Raw genomic sequence first — 18,546 nt, 5'->3', positions numbered from 1 at the left:
CTTGGTAACCCAGCCAGAGGACTGGTACCTTGAGGAGGGGACCAAATTTGAGAAAATTATTCTCCTTGTCCTCTGTATTGAGGTGTTCTTTAAAATCCAAAGGATATCTGTAGACACAGGAAATGGCATTCTCTAGGGAGAAGAGCAATATGGAATGGGGAAATTCACTGTTTTCAATTTTACTTGGCATACACAATGAGAAAAAGAGGGTAAAAATAAAAATGCCATGTCGAAAGTTCTGGGAAGAAGTCTTAGAGCCCATGACGTTAAGTGCAATTCTGGGAGAAAGTTAAAAGAAAAAAACCAAAACAAATGCTATCTGTTTGGACCCCTTCCCTTGCCAGAGTTGGTCCACTCACAGGAGTCAGCATCTGAATGCTTTCGGCAAAGTTCCCAATGAAGGCCATGATGGTCATCTTCTGCATGAGCCTCTCAATTTTACTGAACTGCATCATGAACCGGTCTTCATCTGACAAGTTCTCCAGGGGCTTCCTTTCCCGCTCATAGAGCCGTAGCACTTTCACCTCATTCTCAGTTGGCAAGAACCTCATCAAACACTCTACAAAGTCTACAGGCAATGTCTTCAAGTCAAATCTGAAGACAGAGGTGGACATGTCAGTATTAAAGAGAAAACCTCCTCCCCTCTCAGCCACACCTCCACCTGGTCCAGATCATGAACCACCATGTCTATGAGTTGATGCCTACAGCTGGACAATGTCTACAGATGTGAACATGCCCCTTGGTGCTGGCTCCTGACTGTGCATCGAGCACGTTCACTGGTCCTTCCCGGAAACCTGGACCTTATCACAACTGCCAGGCTCAGTTTTTAGGCTATTAGTATAGCTCTAAGCCTCTAGACATCAATAGTAAATGACAGCAGGTAGAAGCAGAAGGAAAGCTGAAGTATCTGGTGGTTAAGTAGTTCAAGGACATGTTTTTTTAGGCCTGTGAAGTACTGCTAATTAAGGAGATATAATATTATACACACAATTACAGAATATTTGATGAACTCTGTAAAATATTTCAATTAAACCAGTAAGTCTGGGATATTTTTTCTCCTTTAGAAAAAAAATGCATCAAAATGCCTGTACTATATGGATGCTTTGGCTTAAATGCATACATCCCTTGAGGGAATACTCAGTCTTTGTGGACCTATACTCCATCTGAACTAAAGAAGTATTTGCTACAGTCTCTATTCTATTCTCTGGACAATCTTTGTTCAGCAATAGAATTACACTTAATCATCATGACAAACAAGATATGTGAAGATTAAAAACCAGAATTCATATCAGGTTGCAACACTAGAAATCAGAACAGATGATAGGGTGCACTAAACTACTAGCTTATGATCCCGGCTGAGGACATGAAACTGGAACAAATGATTTCTCAGTGTCTTTTACTCCCCTAAGAATCTCTGATCAAAATTTATGAAATACCAATTAATGATGAATTAGTTCCTAAAACATCTAATAACATCCTTATCATATTTGAACGTCACCATGACTCAAAGAGTAGAAAGATTCTTCTAATAGAAGAGTAAATAAAATCAATGCCTTCTCTGCAGTTCAAGGATTAAAAAAAGAACTAAACTTGCTTTAAGATGCCCTGAAAGGGCTAAGGAGCAACAGGAATCACATTCCTATTGTTATGAGTTAAGACAAACCTCTGTCTCCTATTTGCATCTGGCATTGAGTTGAATCATCCCACAAATGCCATCAAATTTGTACTCAGTGAATCTGGATAAAATTCAGATACTCCACAGAAAACTGATATTTTCTCCCTTTTCTCAGCATCTGCAATACTTCTCTCAACTTTCCTTTTATGTAAGCATTGCTGCAGGCATATGTAAGAGAACAGACCAAGATAATAAACGATGTCACGATCCAGTTGTTATTCTTCTAAAACAATTAATTACTCATTCTAATATAGCACCCCCGAAGGTCATTTCTGGTCCACCTCTTCAGCGTTACCATTTTCATTCTAAATTTACTAGGATATAATCTTTCAGAACGCCCTGAACTTACACATGAATAGCTTTACATATTTCATCCGCGGTCTTTCCAGCTTTCCTTAAAGTTATGGCAAGATTTTTAGCCCTATTTGCTTCTAGTAATGTCACTTTGTTTGATCCCTTCTGCGTTATCTTCTGTTTGCTTGAAGAAAGATCAATGGCAGGACCTTGGGCTTTTGTCTTAAATATTTCTTCAAATTCATCTACATTTAAGTCCTGGGTTGGAGAGGAATGAAATAGGCAAATTAGATTATACTTAAAAATGAAGTCAGGAAGCCACCATTTAGACAGCTTCTTAAACATCAAAGAAGTTACTTTTTCTACTAAGTACTGATACTTGTCTTGGGCCATGGCTTGCTCTATTTCTCTATTTGTGTTAGTGTTGTGTGACTTATGCCACATATACAGACAAAAATGTCTCAAGTAGACAACTGTTTCCAACCAGTTAACTCAATTGCCTTTCAATTACTGCCTTGTAGGGATGGCCAGCACAGACTAAAACTATCCACCAAACCAGCTAGTAGGCGTGATTATTGAGTCCTTTTTCACTTATACTTCAATAAAGGGTTTTTATGCCCCTTTATAAATTAAGGGCAGAGATTGTGTCAGATGTACATTTTGTGACATACAGTGAAAGATGTTCAAAACTATTCCATTTTAATGAATACATTTTTAAACGTAGTTTTAGAACCACCTTACAAAATAGCATCCAATTTTATTCTCCTTTTCTTCTTTGCATCAAGACACTTAAAACACTAGCTTTTATTGCAGAAGCTTCCAGACTAACACAGCACCCATTCTGGCTTTGCTGCACAGAGAGGGCCCCTTGTTTCTAACCCATGAGAAAGATACCTCCAGAATTCGCTCATCATCAATTTCGTTGAAGACTGTGCCATTGATCTGATTTGGCTTCAAGGCAACCCAGTTAAAAACTGGCATTCTGAATTTCGTCTTGATTGGCTTCTTAATTTTCACAGCTACAGAGGTCAGAGAGAATGAAATTAAGATTCCACCAAAACCCTCGAGAACAATCCGACAACAGTCCTTGCAGATGACACTCTAACACTGGAGGAAGGCTGGCAAGAGGTGGCCAGGTGTTTTAAAATATGGAAAACATTAGGCAACACTGTGGCCAGGGCAACTTGAGGTCATCATTTGATACAACAGTGTGTTACAGTTGCCTAAGAGCTGGGGTTTTGCTTTTATTTTTTTAATGCAGGCAACTGGGTGGTTGAAATACAGTCACAGTGTCAGGACAATGCTTAGGACAAATAAAGAGTTGGGGAATAAAAATTATTCTTTATATTGTTAGATAGCAGAGAGGGCAAATACTCTGTGTCACTTAGTTTGACACTGGTGAATGTGAAGTCGCATTCTGACATCCTGAATTTCTGGCTCTCTAACACACATTTCCAAAACAAATCTTCAAAGATGATCAGAGACTGCAGACAGTGTCTGCTGAAACCACCAGGAATGAAATGTCAAGAAGGCTGACTTCCAGCCAGAGCGATACACTCCTGTGGATGATTTCAATAATGGGGGTGATATTGGCTGTCGAGAGTTATTCCAAACAGACTAAGGGCCACAAATGGCCCAAAACAGAATGTTTAAGAAGACAAAAGGGGTACTTAGAAATCTGGGTTTGTATTGCTTTCTGGAGAAGGGCCACAGTCCCCTCTCCCTCTCTTTTAAGTGCAACCTCTCCCCAGGGACCAGCTACTACTGCAACTAGAAGGTAAGAATGCACCCATTAAAAATACTGAAAACCTCTTAATAGAGAGGAAGGGTCCCACCTTTGAGGGGATGGGGGTGGGGGGGAGTGCCACCTCCTCTTACTTTGGGGAAATGAGCTAAAAAAGGCAATCCACTAAAAATTCCATTAACTAACTGCACACCATAAAGAAGTCTTCCCAAACCAATTAGCTATAAATATTCACCGTCTTAAGTCTGTCTCAGGGATGCCCACCACACTATTTGGGAAGGGAGGGAGAAGAAATTCAATGCAGAACAAAAGAAATGGAACACACAACTAGGCTTTTACCTGGCTGCCTGCCTTACTGAAAAAACGGAGAAAGACAGTGCCTCTCGTTCCTCCAGAGTTACAAAGGCCACGTAAACAGCGGGAATGTCATCTGACAAATCCACACAGAAGCATGCAGGAACACAGAAACACAGCTTTTGCCAAAACAGGCCTTCCACCACCAAATGTGACACTTTACTCTCTACTACCCAATAGTGTCCATTTCTGTCCTTGCTACCCAGGAAAGCCCATGTCCTCCAGGGGACAAAGGACCAGACCTTCCTCTAGTCTGGCACTTCTGCAGAGTTGAGGGAGAAGAGGTGGACGGGAGCGGGGGTGACAGGTCAGCGCCATCCGGTTCCATCATCCCTCCACAGACAATGCAGGCCTCAGGACACTCCCTACAAGCAACTCCCTGTGCAGCCACCCTACTTTTAACTCTTTAAGCAAGATTAGGTATAAGCCTGAGATCAGAGCACAGGCCAAAAGTTCTCTTCTGAAAGGCTGCCCTGACTCTGACTGGGGAGTTGGGGGGCTGGGTTAGCAGAGGCGGGGTCTATAGGTGACCACGATACGCACCATGTTCCCAGTGTTCAAGCTACAGGAAGTGGCTCTGCGTGGGTGAGTGGGTGTTCTGTGGAGAGAACCGATCACCAGAGGAAGGGGACTAAGAAAGCAGCACCCAGCAGCTTTCCCTTGTTCTGGGGAGGAGCCTTCCTCTCTCCCTCAGGATAAATCTAAAATCCTTCTACGGACTTCCCTGGCGGTGGTCCAGTGGTTAAGACTCTGCGCTCCCCATACAGGGGCCACGGGTTCAATCCCTGGTTGGAGAACTAAGATCCCACACACCACGGCACATGGCCAAAACCAAACAAACAAACAAAATTTTAAAAACCCCTAAAATCCTTCTAGAGTTGAGGCCTTAGATCCAACTTTTAAAACTAAACTAAAAAACATTCCTTTCTCCAGGGAGAAAGGAACAAGGCACCTGAAACCCAGGATGCCTGCTTAAAGGGCCATAACCTCTTCTACAGGTTCAACTAAAACATGTGGGCAACCCTGGAATCACAGCAGCCAGCCAGCACCACACCTCCCCGCAGACACAGAGCAAATGCAATGGCTCAATGGGAGATGGGGTGGAGATGTCAAGGCACAGCGTGACCCACAGGAACACAGGGCAGACACTCAACACACTCAGGGAGGAGCAACCTACAGAAAAGCTTGATTGGCCCGTCTTTTGTGGAAGCAGAAAGAACAAAGAAAATACAAAAGAAAAATTAGATACGGTTAGCGTTCAGCGGCCCAGCAGTCCACACACTCTTAGCAGAGAATTCCATGCTTCTGGGACACATTTCACAAGGCAGCACAGAGCCAAAAATTCATTTCCATTCAGACCTGCCTTAAAGATGCCCTTATTATTTTATTTTAAAAAATAACTCTTTTTTAGAAAAGGGGGAAAAATGATTTCACTCTAGTGCCACCAAAGAGCCATACTGACCTGTGCTAGGTATTCCATAAGACATAAACAAGTTTTTTTAATGAAAAAATGATCAGCTGAAGTCCCAATTCTCACTGTGAAGTTCCAAAGCATATTCTTCCGAAGAGAAACAGCAAAGGTTACAGACTACCCAGGGGTCTGTCATTGATGACCTGACCAGGGAATGGGAACCAGGTTGGTCTAACAGATTTGAGGAGGTATGCCTTACACTTCAAATGCACATTTCACACTACTAATATATTCTGTATAAAATGCAAAGAAAAGTCCACAAGATAAACTCAGGGGACCTCCTCCTGGTCCCCTGACTTGGTCACCAAGAAGACACTTGCTCATTGCCTGCTGAAGAGATAAGACATCCAGTTGCCTGTGGATCTACGGGTCTAGTGATGTCACAGGTTTTTGGCTTCCTGGGGGGCCCCTGGCATATTATCTCAGCTGTCTCTTGGCTCTCTGGGGACATCCTGATGCTGTCTGGCCTCTTGGTTCCAGAGAGAGAGTGTTACTGAATACACTGGCAAAACATCTCATAAAATGGGTTACAACCACTAAGTATTAATGGCCGAATTAAGGATGAGTAATGAAAAGAGATTAAAGGCCTTGTAGAAACTACCTGATCTCAAGCTATCAAAGACTCGTAAGGATTTTATAATCCTTATGTCTTGTAAAACACAACATCTTGTAATTGTTTAATGGATGCTTATGGCACTGAAGAGGAGTTTCTTCAGTCCCACATACAGTCCTTCAAATTGCGTAAGACACAAAGGTGACAACTTCCAAATGTAGAAATCCTGAAGGGATCAGCTGAACAGAGCTTCACACTGTAAAACTGAGGCAATCATTGGAGCCAACAAATTATAAAGATTAAGTAGGAGGAAGAACCCAGGCAAAAAATTTAACGAGAGAGGCCAAGACTTGTTCAGAAGGGAGTCCTGGACGTGCACATCTGAGACTCTTGGCTCTTCTCTCCGCCAAGGCAGTTCTGAGGTCCAAGTCGGAGCCCAGGTGAAGGGAAGTAGAGGCCATATCGCACATTAGGTTTTGTCAGACAGAAAGGAAGCAGGACCAAAGGAGAGACATGCTCATGGTGAGCGCTTCTGGGAAGCTACAGGGAAAGCCTCATCAGTGGGCCCAGGTGCACATGACAATGACACTATCACTGAAAACAGCTTGTTGATGTAACAGATTCCTGGGGCTCCTTAAGAGGTTTTCTGTTTGTTTACGTTTCAAAATCCAACAGTTTCATGATGACGCTCCTTTAACTTTTGTCCTTCAGAAGCAATAAAAGTTCTAGAAGAAAGCGGTAGACGAGGGAGACCTTGAAAGGTCGAAGTAAGTCATTGGTTTACTGCCAACACGACTTTGAACAGGCATCTTGTTTGACAGTTTTATAGGAGCTGGGGTGGAAGTAAACACCACAGATCTGATGTGGAACGTGTTTGTTACAGGTGGTTTATTGGTGTCGAAAAGGGCTTCAGTCACCAGGATAAATTAGTCCTAATGACTGGCTGGTAAAGCTGTTGATGGGATAAGCACGCTAAGAGATGGAGACTGGGAGATCGTTTACAGCTGAGACCATCATTTACACTCAGGGCAAAAGGCTCTGAAAACCACTGCAGCCTTGGAAATGAGACCATTATTGTGCTAGTTCATCAGAAATAAGAGACCTCATGAAGGGACTGAAATGGTTGAGGAAGCAGAATTATCTGACGTCACAGGAACGGCTTGGCAAAGCTCAGAGCAATTCCAAACGCCAGGGGAACACTCCGTGACTGGGAAAATGGCTTGCGGTATTTCAGAAAAGAGTAAAAATTTATTTCTGTGAGTCAAAAATAAGAACTTATATTTCAAGACATTAGAGCAACTCTCTCCCTCTCACCCACACCCGCCCCGTTTTATTTCTGGTGAGGGAGGGATGCCGCATTCTATCCTGGGCAGTGGAGCATTTCAAGGCAAGAAGGTACTGCTGGTGGTAACGCTTCCCTTTGAAGCTTAATTCCACTGTAGTGAATTGTGATGCCCTCAAATGCTTGGAAGAAATGCCTGGAAGCCTACATCAAGCAATTAACACAGAGAGGCATTTTCCCCTTTTACAGATGCCATCGAAAATAGCCTCAAAGAAAAGAGCCATAAGCACTGAAAGCACACTATGTCAGAGCTTGGACTGTCATGTTTGCTGAACCCATGAAAAGGCACTGACCCCTAAGGAGGTAACCTGTCTCTCTTCCCTTCTCTAGATGGGGAGAGAAAAGGTAGGAAAACGGTGTGAGATCAGAACTTCCTGTCAGGGAAAGAGTGACAAAGGCTACTGAAAGAAAAATGCCTCCTGTGCACAATTTCTCCTTTACTGGCTGCATTAGCAGGAATGTTCTTATATTAAGAGGAGACACATGTGATTTTGCAAGAGACCTGGACTTTGAAAGAATGGCCTGGACCCTCTAGAGGTCAGACAATTGAGTATTTGTATTAAATATCTGGGTCTTAAATCTGCACTCTTACCTGCTAATCCTGAGTTGAAAACCACTGTGGGTGAAGACGTCCCGGGCAGCGGGGGTGCAGAGGGAGGAGGGGGCGGCAAAGGGGGAGCCGGCACAGTCTCAGCTGCAGGACCCGGGAGAGGAGGCGGGGGCGGAGGGGGAGGCGGGGGAGGGGGAGGTGGAGGTGGGGGAGGGGGCATAGGCGGCGTGGCTGGACCATTTCGCGCTAGCAAAAGAAAAGAAACAAATCGACTTTGAAAACAGGGGAACGGTTTTTCCTGCAATATGCCATGTGTACATAAAGGACCTGAAAACAAACACTGAGGACAAAGGGTTTTTTCCCCAAAGACTACAAAAATGTCCTCGGTAACAAATGGGGAACATTCTGTGCCATGTGTGAAATGAAGACGTATACCCTTCATCTCAAAAGGTAAAAGTTCTTAGAATCAATCAATAAAAGAAATGCCAACAGAAACAGACAAAGGACATAGATGAACCGTAGGTAAAAGAAGTACAGATATCCCAATGCTCTACCTCAGCTCTCTCGCCAAGGCTTCCTACCTGCTTCAGGTGTGTCTGACAACAGAGGCAGTGGTGGGGGAGGAGGGGGCAAGGGTCCCGAGGCGGCGGCCCCTGTCACTGGCCCCACAAAGTCACCCACCGCCACTTCGGACCCCGTGGGCAACGTGCCAGAAGCCACGACCGGCAGGATGGCGATGTCCCCATCCCCTTTCTTCTGAATTTTAATGGTCCCTTGTTTCTCCAGCTCATGAATCTTTTTTTCTAGGGTAGACTGTCTTTGAATGGCTTCTTCTTTCTCTTTGACCATTTTCCTTAATGTGTGAACCTGGGTATTTGCATCTTTGTAGATTTCCTGCAAAAAAACCCATGGTCAAGAGTTGGTCTTCACGTGACATTCGTGCCTATTACCGTTAGATTGGCAAATTGAGGATAAAGAAAATAACAAAAAAAAAAAAGGATACTTATTATACACACACACACACACACACACACACACACAGGAATTCTATGGAACTCAGCCAGAACTTATAAAGTCCCATTCGTTATCAATTGTTCACTGGTAATGCATGCAATACATTCTAGCAGTTGTTACTGTTGAGGTAATTCTTTCCATTAATAAATACAGCTAAGTCAGTTTTCCCCACAGGTGAAGGGGAACAGGACAGAGATGACCCAAAAATAATTTTATAGCTGACTTTGGAATATCCTGAGGGTATTCTGATGGTGCAGCATGTTTTCTTTTCACTTTTGTTAAAATTCATTTGTTACTCCTAGATACATATCAGCTAACAGTAGACAAAAGGTCCCTAAATCAGACTTGGACAGAAGTCAGACTGGGATTAAAAATCTGCCAATCATGGAATAATCCACTTATGAGTAACCAGCGGCTGACTGTTTTGAATGGATTTCTCTGGCCTTCACAATGCCCCCTTGACCAAGCTCAGGACAGCAACTGTTGTAACGTTTTCCAAAACAGGCCAATGTTTCCCTCCACTAATTCCTTATTTCTCTCTAGGTTCTTCGCTGAAAACAAAGAAGTTACAATTTTCAATTCAAAGGCTGTCCTGGTTCCTTTTATAAGGGGTCCACAGAGGTTCCAGTGGAAGGATTTTATGGAACCCACTTGCTGGGCCTTACACACGTGATCTCTCACCACAAACCTCCAGCAGGTAGGGAAACATTCTTCACACCCTGTCTATTATTAATAATCTGAGAGTCTGAACTTGAATTGAGTCCATATGCTACAACTCTGTCTCGATGGAGTGCCAGAAAATAAATTTCCTAGAGTTAACTGTAGGACCTGTCAGAATATCAAGCAATACACACAGACATGATAACTATCACATAAAATGTGCCATATCATTAATGGTTGTGTAAAGGCAAGCCATTTGCCTAAAAGCCTCCAGGCATTTTGGTGTTTTTATGTTCAAGCACATGGATGGCACTCCATAAATACCTGACCTGTAAGGTAAAACAATGCTAAAGCCAAACAAAATAGCTGGAATTATCTGATAATAAAATGGATTGATTTTGCTTTTGACTTTTTTCTTTCTCTCCTTTTTTTTTTTTTTTTTTGGTGAATGCCAGTAGGTCTTGTCTATGTTGTGATTTCACCGTTTCCATGGCAACTACCAAATCTGGTTTCAAGCAGAAGCAAAGCAAAGAAATACAAAGAAGTCCAAGTCCTAAGAAAAATAAATAAGTGGCATGAATTAAATCCATGCTGTGTTTTTATTTCCAACCAAATGGGTGATCCACAGAATTCACTCAGACTCGTCCAGATGGGAAAATACTGTTGCTCCCAAAACCTGTGATAAGGAAGTAATGAAGCCCCAGCATTTGATTGCACACACATGTGAAGACATACGCTAACTATGTGTACTTTTCATTTGAGTTTCACCTCTGAAATGGTTCCAGTAAATATGCCGCATCCGTGCCTCCCTCTACTGTGAACATATGCGGGTCCTATCCACTAGGCTAAAGCTACAGCGCATTCCCTGCAGTGCCCACCTGGTGTGGCTACCATCATCACACTTACCCGAACAACATCCAGCTCCTTGTTCCTCTGCATGAGCTGCTTTTCCAGTTCCACGATCTTGGACATGGCTTCATTCTCTGTGTCTTGCAGTTTTTCCGACAACTGTAAAGTTTTGAAAGGGAAGATGTGTCACAACAAAGGATCATTCTCATCAGGTCCTTGGTTTTCAGAAAGTGTAGCTCAGAGACCACTAGCGGCCCATCAGAGACCTGCATGTGTTCCCCAAGTTGTTTTCTGAAAATGTCAATATATATAAGATGGTGCTGAATACATACTTGTTTCTAGAAGGAATTCATTTACAAGGGATCCTTAATAAAACCCATAAGTCAGCTCCTTAGTGTTCTGACATACACAGTGTGTCTTTCTCCATTTCTGCAGGGGCCAGCGAGCGTAGAGAATAGTAGGTGAGGGAGGAGGTCGAGTCACCTTTCCCTCCCTAAGAAAAGGCCATTAGGCAAAAGCTTTTGAAAACTGTTGACCCAGAAAACTTGGTTTTGTTGTTATAAGTCACCAGTTGAAAAAATACTATTGCTTGTTTTGACTCAAACTATCCAAATAATAAAAGTCATTTTGGAGGGGTAGTTCAAATAAACAGGTGGTTACTACAATAGCAGGTTATGTAAGTATGGTCATGCAATGCCAGCTAAGGCTTCAGAGAAAGATGGGGTGAGCCATGAGTGAAAGTTACTTTCCACATAAGGCTCTAAAATTGGGCACCTTCTGATTTCTTACATCTCACTGAGAATAATCACACATAAAGAAAATCAGGGAGGCAAGGTAAAGAGGAAGAGTGGAGATTTATGCTGACCAAGTTCAGAATATAATATAAATATTTTAAGGGAAGAGACAAAAAGAGAAAAAGGAAGAGCCTATAAGTGCTCTCCCTAAGCAGGTACCAACTGAGTCAGCAAGCACTTACAAAGGGAGGGCTTTTGGCAACTTGGCTAAACCACAAGCCATGAAGATGCCCCTTTTCAGACTGATGGGAAAAGAGGAAGGACATTAAGCACAAGTAATACTCTTAACTAAGAAAATGCAGAGAAAAATAAATGGACCATTCAAAGAGAAAAACCACATCCTTCCAAAAAGAGACAACTCCTTTCACAATCAAGGACACTTTCAATCAGAATTCAGTAAAAGGATGTGGTCCTCACAATGTTTGGGTTTTAAGACACACCATATTCCTGTTCCTAATACTGAGAGGACACTTCTTGCAAGAAGAGGATATATGGGAAAACTTGCTGCTTTCCTTGAAACTGCTACCGTTGAGATGAAGCTATTTAGAGCTTGAGCACCCATGAGGCAGGAAAGTGAAGACCCGCATCGTGAGGGCACTAGATCAGCCCGTCCACAGCCTGCATGGACACATCTGGTACAAGATGACTCACATTCAGAGGAAGACACTTCTTCACCAAACTGACATATTTTAGTTGCATTTCTCTTCAGGTAATGCCAATCTTCTAACTCTCCTCTGCTTATAACTAAGGTGGCCAGGAGATCTGGATGCAGCAGAAACTGAGCAGTGAACGAAGGCAATGGGTTCCACTCAGTTGTAAGTAACATACCTGCCTTCACTGAACGAGCCCAGAATGGCTTCTGATTGCTCTCTAGCTCAAGTTGCATCTCATTCCTAGACTCCAAATCCTTTCGTTCACTGCCATGAAAGCTAACATCTGTTCTGCCTTGCACCTAGCTGAAACATTAGCCATTTTTCTTTTTCTGAGAGGTAGTTACATGAGAGATGTTTTCTTCCAGTTCTTCCACCCTCTCCAAAGCTGCATTCTTGGTTTCCGCGTCTTCCAGCAGAGCTCCCACATCAAACACATTGTCCAGGTAAGCCTGAATCTGTACCTGCAGCTTGTCACTCTCAGTATGTTTCAGCTTCTAAAAATCAAAATGCAGGAGAACGTGGTGTTAGCATATCTGTGGAAACACAACATAATTACCCAAGAGCCTACATGTTTTTGTTTGTTCCTTCCAAGAGAGGTTTTTGTTGGTTGGGTGGTTGGGTGGTTGGTTGGTTGGTGGTTGTTTTTTTGGCCACGTCATGAGGCATGTGGGATCTTAATTCCCCAACCAGCTATGGGACCCGGGCCCCTTGCATTGGAATCGTGGAGTCTTAACCACTGGACCACCAGGGAAGTCCCCCAAGAGAGGGTTTTGTATCTCATTCTCCTTCAGAGAACTCTGGAGTAACCATCTAAGAGGGTACCATCGGATTACTTTCTGGTGCTTACCGTCTCCCAAATATACACACATTTCCTCCCTAATCCTTCCTGTAGATATATTCCCCATACAGATATACTCCAACCTAAAACATTTTTGATGCAGGTGAAATCAAGATAACAGAAAAATCAAAAGGGAACAACAGTCACAAGTAACATAAAACTTGAGGGGTATCTGTGTGGTAGAGGAGATTAGAGTGGGTGGTATCTTGCTTGGGTAGTGATGGTAGTTCCGGTTGAGGGTGAGGGGTACATAGGAGTCGAGGAAGACACTGATACAGTATATTAGACTCGGGCATTATTTTAGCACTAGTTCCTAGAACCCATCCCCCATAATTACTTGGCTAAGACACTCCCCCAACATGAGAAGTTCAGGGCTCCCAAAGCACAGATCAGGAACCTTTCCCCCATTCACTGCATTCTAGGGCCAGGCATCCCAAAGGAAGTCAACTAGCTCTAAGGTAAAATTAGAGGTCAAGTAAATCAGTCAATCCTTCTTACAAGTAGCATAAGTCATGTCTTTCCCTGGGGAGCAGATGAGTGGTTAGAATAATATCTGGCACATGGATGATGCCAATAAACATTTACTGAACAAGTCAATGATGACTTACAAGGTTGGGTTTTTGTAAACTAATGAAGCATTTATATATTATATGCTTATGTTATTATTCTTCTAACCACTTCTATCAAAGTCCGGAACCAACAGACCAGGAAGTTAGAGAAATACAGAGTTTTGGGAAAAAATCAAAAATTTAAGAGGAATTCTACTCTACAAATAAATTCTCAGGAAAACAGATTTTCTCCTAGGTCTAATCTAGAATTCTACATCTTAGCTGTCTTGAAGAGAGTATGTTCCATCTTAGTTTATGAGTCAGAACCAAAAAAAAATTCTGAACAAGGGCAAAGCCTAGAAAAGAAAATGAAGAAGCAGCTTAGCGGGACTTTTCACAAGATTCACAGTGAGTAACAGACGCTGATGTTACTACCTGTCATTGTATCCTGGCGCCTGAAATGAGCTCTGTGCAGCCACAACAAAACTGACCCTAAAACCCCATTAGGAATACACCCAACTTTCATTCAAATATTGCTACTCTTAGGACATGCGGAGAAAGAGAAGAGAGGAACCCTGATTTCAAAGCAGGAACAAACTGTTGAATACAATATTCTGTCAAAGATATTAGTCATTCTTTAAATAGGAAAGAAATCCAAACTTTTCAATGGAAATCTTCCATGGCTCCATCTGAGTAGAGTCTTTAGACAACATCAGGCCAGTCTACTCGAGAGCAGCCCAGCTGGTCTGATAAACAAGGCCATGAGCTCAAGAGTAACCAACTCTGCAACGCCACTTCGCGATAAACTGAGGGTACCGCCTGTGTAATCCCTGGCTTCACTTGAAAGGGAGATGGGCAGGTGAGCTCTGGAGATGTTCAAGGGAAGTACTTCTATTTTCTTCACTGTTAGAAACAGGCTTGAAATTGAGGTCAACAATTCTTGCCCTATTACCAGTGGCCTTTCAAATTCAAGCAAATCATTCCCTACACAGAAGGGAAAACAAAACTGCCTCAGTCAAAAGACAAGGACATATCCTGTGCACACACAGCTACTTAAGTCTGTTTATGATTTTCACATCAACTTTGTTTTTTAGGCAAAGAAGTTCAGGGAACTGGCTGAGCACTTCTGTAAGGGAGCAAGAGAAAGAGAAACTTTAGATCCCTCTTCTCTCAAGAACTAAAAGCAGAATTTCTAAAGACACAAACATTTTAAGCAGAATTTAACAGCTACATGAGGAAGTCTCTAGTGTCCACTTCCTCATTATTTTTTGATGCCCCAAGCATTTATTCATTACTCTACAGCAGTCTTGGTTTGACTTTCCCAGACCAGATGGAGTCCAAAGAGTAACTAAGAATGCACATTGCCCAACAGCCCGGATGAAGGGTATAGTGAGACTTGACCCAGACAGAGTTCAAAAGCAGAGGAAAGCTGTAGCAAGGCTCTAAGAAGTTATTTGACCCCAGTACTAAAAGGCTGCTGGCAGAAGACAACGTAAGGCCCTAGGAGGTCTGCAAGAATCCAGCTTCTCTAGTAGATCACATCACTCAGATTGGTTCTTTTAACTAGCACTACAGCACCTGACTGCATGGAGCCTTAAGTGTTCTTTGGTCATTATGGAAGTGCATCTTTGAGGGTAGGCAATAAATCAAGTCTCATAATGGAACTAAAGGTTACAGCTATACTTACATCCAAGTATTCATCCAGGCCTAACTTGGTAAATTCATATTGGAGGTGAACTCTGAAATTCATGTCTTCTACTGAATGGACTACAATATTAATAAACTGCATAGAGGCCACCTGAAATGAAATTGTCAACAGGTTAGATGAGCTCCAAACTTGTTTTCTCAGTTTAATCATAGTCACATATTTTCAATTTCACAAATCTAAGCTCACTTACTAATTTCCTTTTCCTTTGTTTCATTGGGTCTTTAAAAATATTTTACAATTTTTAAAAATTCAAAAGTTATAGAGGTACCACAATAAGATACCACTTCATATCCACTAAGATGCTATCATCAAAAAGAAAGATAATAACAAGTGTTGGCAAGGATGTGGAAAAACTGGAACCCTCATCCACTGCTGGTGGGGATATAAAATAGTGCAGCCACTTTGAAAAGCTTGACAGTTCCTCAAAATGTTATTCAGAGTTACTGTGTGACCCAGCAATCCCACTCCTAGGAATATACCCAAGAGAAATGAAAACATACATCTGCATAAAAATTTGTACACAAATGTTCATAGTAGCATTATTCATAATAACCAAAAAGTAAGGGGAAAAACCCCCAATGTCCATGAACTGATGGATTACACAAATGTGATTGCATTCATGCGAAATATCCAGAATGGGAATATCTATAGAGACAGACAGTAGGTTAGCAGTTGCCTAGGACTGGGGGTGGGAAAAATGACCGCTAATGGGTACAGGAATTCTTTGGGGGTGGGGGGAGGAGGCGGCAACAAAATGTTCTAAATTAGATTGCAGTGATGATTGCACAACCCTACAAATATGCTAAAAGTACATTGAACTGAGCACTTCAGATGTGTAAGTTGGATGGTATGTTAATTGTATCTCGGTAAAGCTGTTTTTAAAAAGTCTTATGGGCATATAGAACACACTCAGTTATTACCAGTACATTGTAGAAATATGATAATTATTACAACGAAGAACATTTAAATCACCTGTAATCACACCACAAGGTAATCACTTCTAAAATTTTACTGTGGGCCCCGCCATACCAACAGGACAGTAACAGAGCTTCTGACCCATCTTTCCATTTTAAACAATCAACCAGTTTCTACTCCATAAAAGCCCTGGATTTGCTACATTCTCCCCACAACTGCCATCAGTGGCTCTGATCTGCCACAGAGAAAACCAGTCCCCAGCTTAGTAAATAGCAGAACAGAGTTTAGCGTATCTATTTTGTTTTCAATAGGGACAGTCAGTTTATTTACAGTGAAAATATCTCACTAATGCTTTCCCTCTATGGTTACCCAGAGACTTGCAAGGAGGTATGACTGTGGGACCCACATTCACACTTACTCTGAAAACTGCCTCCCTCCTTCCTCTCTCCCCCAAACCCCACTTTTTTTTTATCTTGTTTAAATTGTTTTTCTCGAGTTAGATTCTTCTTTGAGTATATGTTATCCATTGGGTATCTGTGGAAGATGTGTAAACTCTCTAGGTTACGTGAGAAATCTATCACCATTTACTAAAAAATTACGTCAGTTGCTATGGCTCAATAAACTAAAAAAGATTTTGTCACTTTTTTGTTTTCTTTTCCCACTAAAAAAAACATAAATACATAGAAGGGTCTTGTGCTACATTTGAAGCATTTATATTATGTTTTACATGGAATATGTTGTTAGGGAAGTTGTGCAACTTAATTGCATTCCCAAGACAGTTTATGAAAAGCCTCATTTTCTGGAAAAAACAAGTATGGCTAGATTTTGGCATCTTTCCATTTCTCTTCTAAAGCAGGTCTAAGTGATCTATTGAGTGTTATACTATGCCGAAGAGACAACTATTTGCTAGACGGCACATGACTCGGGCACATATATATACTCGAGCACACATATAGTATATCCATACACTAACAGCCTCTAAATAAGATTCTCCAATGCATGTTCACAGGAATAAATGAACCGACAGGAAATATGCTCTTGTTTGTCAACAGTGCAAGTGTTGTAAAGGGCTTAACATCATTATAATTTCAGTAGAAACTCAAATGGCAGAGAGATCTGGTAGGTATGATAAATGAGTGAAGTGGGCCATGTGTAATACAACAGGGAATGGTGTGGACTGTGACAGACTGGAAAGGCTATCTTCAGACTTAAGGAATAGGGACCACTTGGCTCCAGCAGCTGATACTCTACGAACAGGGACCTAGCGTTACCAGAACTTTTTAGTTCTCAGGAAAATCAGAAATCTGTAATTTAAGGCAAATTTTCAAATTTTTTAATGGAAGGACATCACTGTCAGACTAAACTCACAAGCCTGTATGTATGTTGGCTTCAGCCTGGGAGGCTCCAGTTTGCAATGTCAGCTCTAAAGGAACAAATAAGTTCCCCCTATGAAGGCAGAGGAAAGATCCTGGTCAGGTGAGCCAGGGCATGACTTCTTTACATATTTGTCACCAGTGCAAAAGTTAGCCTTAAACTCTCCAAAAAAATCCCAATAACAAGAACGAAAAAGTCAATGTAAAAGTATTCCTTGTTTCAAATTTATTTTTTACCTTTTGAAAAAGTACCTATACATATGCTTTATGGAACAGAAAAGCTCTATAAAAGATTTCAACCGATACTGATTTGGTAAGGGGCTGAGGACTACGAAGTATATAAAATTTGAGGACCCAGAAAACATTTTTCATATAAAAGGGTTGGAAATCTGCAAAGCTATGTTCCATGTTTTATCATCACTGAAGCAATTCAAATGAAAACTGCCTGGCATCCCAAGCACAGGTTTTAGAAAACTTGACGACAGAAGAACTGAACAGAATATCTGCTCCAGGCTAGAAGGGATCTGGGAAATTAAGCCCAAGTAAAGAATCTCCTGGGTCCAGAAGTTTCCAAGGTCAACTGAATTAGGTCAAAGAAAGCAGACCTGGGTATACTCAAGGGTAATCTGGCTCTGGAAATTCTCTACAGTGGATTCCACCTTCAGTCCAGGATTAAGATCTAGGTACATAGACTCAGAAGTGCTCAAACTCCTTTTGCTTTTTGTACCTGAAGATGACAGTCCTGCCGCTGAATCACACATTTTTGCATGTGATTTACCCTGCTAAGGAGACCTGCAGTATGATCACACCCTCACAGAATTACTAGAGCAGGAAATCAAGGGAGGAAAAAAAACATCACTGCTATGTATTAATTTGGGGGATATATACCGTCAGTTCTACAAACCAAAGCACTTCAGTCTTTGAGAATACAGTCTGGAGAAAACCACTGGCTGGGGTGTGCAAAAGGCAGAATGGTTAACATTCTTGGTTTCTAATTTAAGGATTCTTATGAGCACTATTGACAGCTAAAGCTGGCTCTTCCAGCCATCTGTGCCAGGTGTTAACTTCCTTTTCCCAAATGCATGGCTTCACCCTTTGCTATAAATACAGTTGACCCTTGAACAACATGGGTTTGAACTGTGTGGGTCCACTCACACGCAAATTTTTTTCAATAGCAAATACTAGGTACTACACGATTCACAGTTGGTTGA

At 41.9% G+C, this 18,546-nt stretch overlaps 1 protein-coding gene across 3 annotated transcripts in view; it reads right to left on the bottom strand.

The window, feature by feature from the left end:
- Positions 1–18,546, bottom strand: part of FMNL2 (formin like 2) — a 311,696-nt gene that overhangs the window by 24,741 nt on the left and 268,409 nt on the right. For all 3 annotated transcript variants that reach the window (XM_065881114.1, XM_065881116.1, XM_065881115.1), the window contains exons 11-18: positions 15,027–15,137; positions 12,298–12,447; positions 10,564–10,665; positions 8,565–8,877; positions 8,026–8,229; positions 2,864–2,988; positions 2,025–2,227; positions 360–594 (exon numbers count right to left, since the gene is read on the bottom strand). In XM_065881114.1, coding sequence (XP_065737186.1) covers positions 360–594; positions 2,025–2,227; positions 2,864–2,988; positions 8,026–8,229; positions 8,565–8,877; positions 10,564–10,665; positions 12,298–12,447; positions 15,027–15,137 — 1,443 coding nt within the window. The remainder of the gene's footprint in view (positions 1–359; positions 595–2,024; positions 2,228–2,863; positions 2,989–8,025; positions 8,230–8,564; positions 8,878–10,563; positions 10,666–12,297; positions 12,448–15,026; positions 15,138–18,546) is intronic.

Source organism: Phocoena phocoena, chromosome 7 (genome assembly GCF_963924675.1).
Source record: "Phocoena phocoena chromosome 7, mPhoPho1.1, whole genome shotgun sequence".
NCBI classification, from domain to species: domain Eukaryota; kingdom Metazoa; phylum Chordata; class Mammalia; order Artiodactyla; family Phocoenidae; genus Phocoena; species Phocoena phocoena.
This window is presented reverse-complemented; position numbering and strand designations above follow the sequence as displayed.